At 44.2% G+C, this 10,485-nt stretch overlaps 1 protein-coding gene across 1 annotated transcript in view; it reads right to left on the reverse strand.

Annotated features, from left to right (window-relative positions):
• Positions 1-10,485, reverse strand: part of dpysl5b (dihydropyrimidinase like 5b) — a 35,901-nt gene extending 25,416 nt beyond the window's left edge. The window contains exons 1-2 of the mRNA XM_079525549.1: positions 10,421-10,485; positions 2,164-2,284 (exon numbers count right to left, since the gene is read on the reverse strand). Of these exons, the coding sequence (XP_079381675.1) occupies positions 2,164-2,280 (117 nt within the window). The 5' untranslated portion in view covers positions 2,281-2,284; positions 10,421-10,485. The remainder of the gene's footprint in view (positions 1-2,163; positions 2,285-10,420) is intronic.

Raw genomic sequence — 10,485 nt, forward strand, 5'->3', positions numbered from 1 at the left:
TTAATTTTTCCGCTGTTTTCAAAAAATGTTTTTCTCTTTTTCAACGGTTATTTAGTTGGCACGCATAAGAACGGGTCCGTGGCCCAGAATAGGTCGCAGATCCTGTGTTTGGGAGTGGGACACACCAATCTTACACTGTGTAATAATTTGCTCTGGATACGAATATCTGCTAAATAACAGGTTAAAAAAAAGAATATCTGCTAAATGCCTCAGTTGTGAACTGTAAATAGTAAATAGTAATCTACAGTCTCCATTCAAGTAATCCTTTCTGAATGGCTGGCTAATAGTGATTAGGTACTTAAGACGGCACTAATGTGCCTCCCATGGAACATTTGATACTGTTGTCATAGAGACGAGTGTGGGAAAGCGGACGTGTTGCCATGGCGAATGCATAATGATTGGGCAGAATATGCGAGTGGCAGTGGAGATGAACTTTCACTAATTTCCTGCTCTCACAGTCACGCCTCCCACGCATCAGCACTGTTTCCCTGACAATGCATTAGTTATTATTCTTACTATAGGTGTGCCACACCACACACACACTCATCCTCTGTGTTCATCTGAGTTTGTTTACTTTGCCCTCATACAATAGATTAAAAGGGAGTGCTCTTATATACAGTATCGTCTCTGTCGGGTGGGAACCCTCATACAGTATGTCCAAAACTGTTACTTTTCAGGATTCAAATTGAAAAGTATCAGATCTACAAGCTTTGCATCGCAAATTTCCGTGCTTGTTTATATCTACCGTAGTATTAACTATGGAAAAAAATCTCAAAAAGTTAGAATATGGAGAGAAGAGGTTTCTGCTCACTAGATTTGAAGGGTATAGTGGCCTGAAGATCTAGAGATCCCCATAAGTGCACTGCACCGAGTCGGTAATGATGGAAGTTGGAGATCCATGCCCCACCCGGCTATGCAATACCCGTTGTACCCATGTCAGAGTACCCATTCCACCCATCTGTGTCCCTTTTATGCCCATATGGAGATTTCTGAATCTGTCTCTCTGTGTTCCTTTATTCCTATATATGGAGTTCTGTGTCAGGCATGCCCACATATGGAGTGTTGTGATGTCAGAACAGGCTAGCTCCATATATGGACCCTGGGCAGGTGCCCTGTCCAGAGCCCGGGCAGAGGCCTTTTGTGGCGATTCTGGACAAACGTGGGTCAGATCGACCCGACACCGGTTCACTGCACTCCCTGTATGTCGAATTTGAAGTCGGTGGGGCGAACGGTTCTCGAGTTACGTGAATTACAGCCGTACACACGTACGTACTGACAGACGTATAGAGACGTGGTGCATTTATAGATAGAGGTGCTTGCATTATCCTTGAACGGACCACCATGTCCCGTATCCCCATATATGGGCATGTTACGTTTGTCACACCACTGTTCACTATCCGTCCACCCACAATGAAACGTTAATATGACGTAGTGTCATGTCTTTTTCTTTTCTTTTATGTAAAAATAAATGATATAAATCATAGTGTAGCAATGTGTGTAGAAGTGCTGTAGAAGAATAAAGAGAATGTCATTCAGTGTCCATGTATTCTCTTGTTTTTCTGTTTTGTTTTAACTTACATGATTGTATTCCGATGTCATGTTATGATGTGTCTTCATGTCTTATTGTCTAATGTTTTATGTGAAGCACTTTGAATAGCCTTGTTGAAATGTGCTATAAATAAACTTTTCTTTCATTTGAAAACTTGAGCATGAAAAAAAAGTGTGTGTGTGTGTGTGTGTGTGTGTGTGTCTGTCTGTCTGTGTGTGTGTGTGTGTGTGTGTGTGTGTGTGTGTGTGTGTGTGTGTGTGTGTGTGTGTGTGTGTGTGTGTGTGGTTGTACTAGAGCAAATTTGTGTCTGGTGTGAAGTGCATATTGTCGCTGTCGGGCAGAAACCTCGTATCTCAATGTTTGAAAATGTGCATGTTTTTTTTTGGCAACACAAAAGTAGCACACAGCAGATCTAAAAGTTCAAAATGCATCGCATCGTGATGTTTTGAGCTTGTAGATTTTTTGCTGCTTTTGAATTTGAATCCTGAAAACTGTTTTGGACATATGAGGTTTCCTCCCGACAGTGTACAGTGTACAGTGTACAGTGTACAGTGTACAGTGTACAGTGTACAGTGTGACCAACATGTGTTTCAGTGCATGCATGTGTCTCCTACCTGCTGAATGATGCCATTCTCTATGTAGACATCAGCTTCCTGGGTGAAGTCATCATTAACCACCTTCCCTCCCTTAATGAGAATACGCATGGACCCTGTCCCTGCGTTGGCAGCCATAGTCCTACACACAGAAAAACAATGTTTGAAGGAAGGAAGAATATGTTTCATTTGTACCCCCAGGTGATTTCAAGCTAAGGCTAATGAGGTTAATGAGGCCATAGGTGGCAGCCATCATTATGTAAAAGTTGTAAAACCAAAGGGTGGTCAGTCCAGGCAACATATTTGTCCAGTCTAAGGCTTGGTCAGTGCCTAATGCCTATAACGCAAATTGTGTTACAGGAACTCATTGCCGTTGTCTCTTGTGGAGGCAAAGAAAACTTTCTCTAAGCTTTTAGTGTGTCAGCAGCCAGCACCGATGAATTATTAAGTGTGGAAAAGCAGATCTATAATTCACAAATCTATTACCCACATGACTAAGACAGATACTCAGTGTGCTGTTAGAAGGCTGAGGGGTGGAAAACTCAAAAGGCACCTTAATATACTTAAAAAAAGAACTATAGAAAACTGAGACTGAGAAAGTCCAATTCAATTGGATGATTTGAGGCATTTTGTTACAAAAATGTGTTTTGCAAAAATCCACTTATTGGCTATAACAGGCCAATGTGAAAAGGGTGGGATACCTATTCCTCAGCCTAGTAGGAAAGTGATTCATGATTTGAGGCTTTTTGTTCAAAACGGGCTAATCCTGCCAACTTCGAAAGCCAATGTTAGCCAATTAGGATGGAATATGAAATGACAGAACCGGCTTGAATACATGACTATAGAGATAGTGTGTAACGATTTGCGGGAGTTTTGGACAGAATCTGGTGGAGTAATATTAAATAAATAGTTTTTCAAAAATCGGCCTCCTGGTGGCGCTATAATAGGCCGTTCTGGAAAATTTGGGGCAGAGGTTCATCGTTGACATCCAGGGAGTGTGTGTGCAAAATTTGGCATCGACCAGGTTAACGCCGGAGTGCCGGAGATTAGCTGGTAACAGACGGACGGACCTATGGACCCACGGACACACGGACACACAGACACACAGACACACGGATGGAGTGCAAAACATACTCTCTCCCCATGCCTTCGGCCTGGTGGAGACAATTAGTCTGTAGATAAGATGAAGCGATTGATGCAGATGAAGATCAATGCAGAGAGAGAGAGAGAGAGAGAGAGAGAGAGAGAGAGAGAGAGAGAGAGAGAGAGAGACAGAATGGGGGTGCAGCATGTGCCCTAAGGCCTGGTAACTGGAAAAAAGGCTTGTTTCCCAGGAGATGAGAACGGGAACGTGGAAGGTCTTTGTAGAATAGAAAAATACGCACACACACATGCATTTTATTCTCTCTCACACGCACGCACGCACGCACGCACGCACACACATGCGCGCGCATGCACGCGCACATGCGCACACGCACACACACACACACACACACACACACACACACACACACACACACACTACACATCGAGTAAGGCCTAGCATACTAAATATCAAACACAAATAACATACTAAACATCAGCAAAAGCAGCCTTGCTGGGGGACTACGCATTGGTAATTCATGTATCATGTAGAACAAAAACATTATTAAGGAACAGCATGCACAGAAAAGGGTAAGCAGCGTTCTTTTTGGAAACCAAGCGCCGTTTCTGAACCGCAGTAGGGGGGGATAGACGTGACTGTCATAGCTGCTTCGTAGCTTCATGTCGCTGGCTTCCATTGACAATGAATGGTAGACTGTATCGTTGTATCTTCATGTCGCTGGTTTCCATTGACAATGAATGCTAGACTGTATCTTTGTATCATCATGTCGCTGTCTTCCATTGACAATAAATGGTAGACTGTATCTTTGTATCTTCATGTTGCTGGCTTCCATTGACAACGAATGGAATCCTTATTTGGGCAAGGCTGACACGGAACTATGAGTGTGGGCGTGGCTTGTCGTCACAGTGACATCACAGTGATGTCACAGCACCTAGTATAAAAGTAGAGCCCACACTGAGAAAAAGCAATTCACCACAATTCAATTCACCTACTGTCCTCTTCCCCACCTGGTACCGACACAACATGGCCTTCTACTGGACTCTTTACCACCCGCCAACATCTTCACCGCTTAATGTTGGATTTGTAGCGTTATCGAACATATATTCACTGGAAAAGTCGCGATAGTGATCATCGGTTGCGTTCTCTCTCTTACAAAGGAAGTTATTTAGTTTGTAAGCTTTTATTCTCGGCGGTGTAGAAATGGCGTCCGCCAGCATTCTATCAGATCACTTCCTGTCTGCCAGCATTCTATCTGAAGATCACTTCCTGTGTTCTATCTGTATGGATGTGTTCACTGATCCAATCAGCACTCCATGTGGACACAACTACTGCAAAGCCTGTATCACACGTTACTGGGACACTACTGATGTGTGCAAGTGTCCACTGTGTGCAAAGATCTTCGATGAGAGGCCAGACGTATCTGTCAATACTTTGTTTTCTGAGATGGTTCAACAGTTCTGGAGTCACAAGTTGAAAGAAAAATATGAAGCAAAGACCATGGATGAAGTTCAGCAGATGATCCAGGAGAGACAAGAGAAGATTCAGGAGGTCAAACGCTCAGTAGAGCTCAGCAGGAAAGATGCAGACGCAGACAGTGTGCAGGTTGTCACTGCTCTGATCAGCTGTTGTGATGTGATTTCTTTTTTTTTAGATATTTTTTTGGCGTTTGCCTTTATTGATAGGGTACAGTAATTAGACAGGAAAGGGGGAGAGAGATGGGGAGTGACACGCGGCAAAGGCCGTCGGGCTCGGGAATCGAACCCGCGGCACGCCGTCCAGCTGGCTTGGCAGCATGCCCAGACGGTTGAGCTAACCGTCCCTCATTGATGTGATTGAAGGGAAGCAGAAAACAACAGAGAAACAGGCGGAAGGCTTCATTGAAGATCTTAAACAGGAAGTCACTCAGTTAGAGAAGAGAATCTCTGAGCTGAAACAGATCTCACACACTGAACACCACCTCCATCTCCTCCAGAACTTCAAATCCATCAACACAGGGTGGAGACGGGAGACAAAGGTCAATGTCCATCAGTCTTCACTTGTGGGGACATTGAGGACAGCTGTGTTTCAGCTGGAGAAGACATTCAGTCATGAGATGAAGAAGCAGCTGTGTGAAGTTGAGCTGAGGAGGGTCCAACAATATGAGTGTCCTTCTCCCTGTCAGAGAGAAGGTCCATAAAGTGGGAGTGTTTGTGGATTATGAAGAGGGTCTGGTCTCCTTTTATGAGGTGGAGACCAGAGTTCACCTCTACTCTTTCAATGGCTGCACCTTCACTGGGAAACTTTCCATTATTCAGTCCACATAATGATGGTACAAACTCTGCTCCTCTGATCATCTCTCCTGTCACCTGTGGTGGATTTAACAATCTGGGGGCTCCCAGCAAAGCTGAAGCCGGTGGGCGAGCGGTGAGCGCACAGCGATGCGATAAATCGGCCCTGCCTAGAACAGCATGGAGTTTGAATCAGCAGTAAAATGTCTTTATAGGCAGAGTTCGTCCCAACGACTTCTGACATCATTCTGACATCTACTCCATATTTGGGCATACCTGACAAATAACTCCATATATGGGCATAGAAGGTTATAGCGCTGACATCACTTCTGATATCACGATTTGTCCGCGGTGTGACGTCATTGAAATCCAAAAACCAAAAAAAAAATTACAAGCTCGATTTTAGTGCGTTTTTCTCTTTATTGAGGCTCAGATTGATTTGATATGAGGTGAGGGATGATGTTAGGAGCTCAATACCGGTGCCACAGTGATGATGTTAGGAGCTCAATACCGGTGCCACAGTGCCACAGTGCCACAGTGCCGGAGTCAATGGTGGCATCAAAAGAGAAGAGAAAGAGGAAGAGTGACAATTTCAAATATGATTATTTGTCGCAGCCTGAAAAGTGAAAAGATTGAGAACCCCTGCTGTAGGTGACTGTGATGTATAGCTTGCACCTCTTTAGCTACTCCTAGCTGTCAGCAGTACTGTCTCCACTCAGATCAGATGGACAAACCACAGAGTCTAATCCAGTGTGATGCCATCTTGTCTCCCTGATGATTTCTATTCCACTTAGAAAAGTATAACAATTTATAACAGCAGGCCTGACACCTGATGAAATATATTCCTTTAGTTAACACTGGCTGTGGGACATATCCTGATAAAAAAATCACACCCGTGTGAAGTGAGGGGCGCTAATATATTAAAGTCTAACTCATGTTGCTTAGGTGATGTCATGGTGATTTGTAACACAAACGGTGCCAACACAAACATTAAACGCCATTAACAATAAAGAGACAATTATGACATAATGAGGTACATTATGAAGTAAATTTTCCCTTCATTGTCAATGGCGTTGACAATGAAGAAACATTGACAAACATTGAACTAAAGACAAACATTAAACCTGTGTATAGGAGGGGCTGGCGCCCCTCAAAAATAAAGAAAATAAATGATATATAGTCAATCTACATGCATAAATACCATCAATGCTCATTGCTCTCTGTGGCTTTTCTCTACCTACAGTACTAGTACTGTAGAGCTTTACACATAGAGCTTTATCTGACTGGAAGGAGAGCTAGGAAATGAAAAGAAAAGAAAAACAAAGAAAATGTAAAATATTCCTTTTTAATTAAACAACAGACACTTGAAAAGGGAGAGTTTGACAGGGACTCTGAGAGGGGGGGCTTAGGGAGGGAGTGGAAGTGAAAATCTGGACTCTACAACTGATATTTAAAGTCTCAAAACACTGCTGTTGCTATTTTCCAGTAAGCTCGAGCCAAACCCACACAGCTGACTGCATGTGTGGCATTGCAGCAGGGAGGGAGAGGAAGAGATCGAAGGCCATAGTTAGTCTCTAGCTTTTGTGAGTAGTGAGTATTCATGGGACTGTGAGGATGGTATATTGATTTCCATTTGAGCTATATTCATCATATGAATATATTTTATGACCCCTGATCTGTACTCCTAATTTGACTTTGCATCCTTGTGAAAACGACAGAAAACGGCACGCACGCACGCACGCACGCACGCACGCACGCACCAACACAAACATACACACATACACACACACACACACACACACACACACACTGCTATGTCAGTGTGCTAGACAAATACCCACCACCAGGCAGCGTGTTTCACTCACCCTGTGACCAGCTGCTACACGCACACATACACACACATACGCACACGCACACACACACACACACACACACACACACACACACACACACACACACACACACACACACACACACACGAGACACACCCACACACACGAGACACACCCACAAAGGTTTGGCCCAGAGTGGATGTGTGCGTCTAAAAAGCAGAGACAGAAGGAATCAGCCAGCTTCCTCACATGGGCCATTCATTAATATTGAATGAATGGGTTGGGGAGCGTCTGCTCCATTCTGTCTAGTCTCCTCATGCCACACACAATAATACAGTACACAATACATACTGTACTGTTAAGGAGATGTCATTTGTCAACCATCATCTTCTGTTACATGTAATAAAACATTGTTAAAAAAATCCTCAGTTTCACTTTAGTCATTACGTAGTGGTTCTCAAACTCTTTTCTTGTCATATACAGTATATATATATATATATATATATATATATATATATAGGCTGTGGACCCCCATTGGAAATATTTTTTGACAGGGACCCCCATAAGGGAAGATTTTTTACATGCAATTTTTTTGAATAGCTGAAAAATGTAACAGGGTTTAAGTCATTTTAAAACCATTCATCATGTCTGCTTCCCTGGAATCCCTTCAAGGACCCCTGGGGGTCCCCAGACCTCACTTGAGCTTCTCCTTGAGAACCAGTGCTGTAATCAACACTGATTTGTTCTCCTCTCCATGATCCAACATGGATAATGAAATCCAATATGATCAAATATGTCTTGACACTCAAACCAACCATTCAGCAATCAAAACGGTGATTGCTGATCCAGCGTAGATATTTTTTGGAGACAGAAGACCCTCGTAGAGTAGACCCACGTCACTACGTCTTTTGTGTTTCTATTCTGTGTCTGTGTGTAGCTGATGGCTGAGTGAATGTGTACATACTGTCTGTGTGTAGCTGATGGCTGAGTGAATGTGTACATACTGTCTGTGTGTAGCTGATGGCTGAGTGAATGTGTACATACTGTCTGTGTGTAGCTGATGGCTGAGTGAATGTGTACATACTGTCTGTGTGTAGCTGATGGCTGAGTGAATGTGTACATACTGTCTGTGTGTAGCTGATGGCTGAGTGAATGTGTACATACTGTCTGTGTGTAGCTGATGGCTGAGTGAATGCGTACATACTGTCTGCAGTCTTCTGAATCACGGCACATTTTTGAGATATAGGAGCTGCTGACACCCTCAGATGTCCGTTTCTGGGCAAGTGCAGGAGCTCAGGGTGTGGTGTGTGTGTGTGTGTGTGTGTGTGTGTGTGTGTGTGTGTGTGTGACTGTGTGTGTGTGTGACTGTGTGTTTGACTGTGTGTGCGACTGTGCGTGTGTGCGACTGTGTGTTTGACTGTGTTTGACTGTGTGTGCGTGCGTGTGTGCGTGCGTGCGTGCGTGCGTGCGTGCGTGCGTGCGTGCGTGCGTGCGTGCGTGCGTGCGTGCGTGCGTGCGTGTTAATACACAAAAAGGAGTGGACAGCTGCTGACTCCTGCTTGATCCACAGAAAACGTGCCGCACGTAAGGACTATGTGTGTGTGTGTGTGTGTGTGTGCCTGCCTGTGCATAGCCCCATGTAAGCACACACATGTGACCCACACAGTAGAGCTAGACAAACCATACATCATCCATAGTGGAATAAGAATAGACCTCACACGCACGCACGTACGCACGCACGCACGCACACACGCACGCACGCACGCACGCACGCACGCACGCACGCGCGCATGCAAGCAAGCAGCTCACGGATGAATAAGCCATTAGTGAATCATCAAACACACAAGAACAGACAACAACAGCACTATAACTAACTAGGGCATCACTCTTAGGATTAGGGACACATCCCGCAGACACACACTGTAGAGGTGTGTGTGTGTGTGTGTGTGTGTGTGTGTGTGTGTGTGTGTGTGTGTGTGTGTGTGTGTGTGTGTGTGTGTGTGCACGAGCAGATCACACGCACACACACACACTACAACATGCTTCTGCATATAGTAGGTCCCCCCTCCCACGGTCCCACCCATCTCTGCCTCTTGACAATCTTTAGTTTTTTCCATATCTTTGATAGGAAAAAAGCATGACCAGCTATAGCGATCCACCTTTAATGTCACCTCCATTTGTAAACAGCCACTGCTGCATGGTAAAAAAAAAAGCACTACATTTAATGATGTAGTCTATAGACCGATTTATCTTGAAAGTCACATATCATGTGCAAACTAGAGAGATGCTAGGCCTATCAAACACTGACAAACAGCCCCATCCCTGTTACCATCAATGCATGTACTGTACAGTAGACCTACGGGAATGGAACAGACATTGCCTGGTTTGTATGCAAGATTTCACATCTGATGATGCAAGGTGTATAGGCCTATATTACACAGTGATCAACATCAGGACAATGGTTGTTGGAACAACGGGCCAGTTTAACACACTTACATAACGGGCAACACGCACGCACAGACACACTGACACGCACGCACGCACGCGCACGCACGCACGCACACACACACACACACACACACACACACACACACACACACACACACACACACACTACAATAAGCCTATCTACTGGAATTCAAAGCGCGCAGGTATTTGTGGGACTATAATTGCCATGACATAAGCACTCGATCGCTGCATAGCGCCGTCTGATTAATAGGCTATGAATTAATATATATTTGACAGGAACACGCAACAATTTGCTTTTTACTGCATGACAGTCAATTTGCACGACTGCGAGCATCACTGATTTATATAGTGAATTAAAATGAAACGATACGAAAAGTAATTTAATAATAGCTGTCGGTGTGAACAACCGAAATAAATTCGCCGCAGGCGCCTGGCAAGCACATACCTCCAGCCGGTGCCAATTAATATTCTCCAACCCCATCCCTTTATATCATAGGCTAATCATACCGTTATTCAGTTCAACAAAACATAATTTCAGTCAGCTTCGATCGACTGTACTGCAGAAATCAAAAGATGTAATCAATATCCCCTTTCTCTATTCATACCTTCCTTTTCCAGATTCCCCAAAACGTCAGCTGAGCGTCTGTTTGCGAGCCTGTCTCCGTTGTGC

This window comes from Electrona antarctica, assembly GCF_951216825.1.
Source record: "Electrona antarctica genome assembly, chromosome: 17".
Taxonomy (NCBI): Eukaryota; Metazoa; Chordata; class Actinopteri; order Myctophiformes; family Myctophidae; genus Electrona; species Electrona antarctica.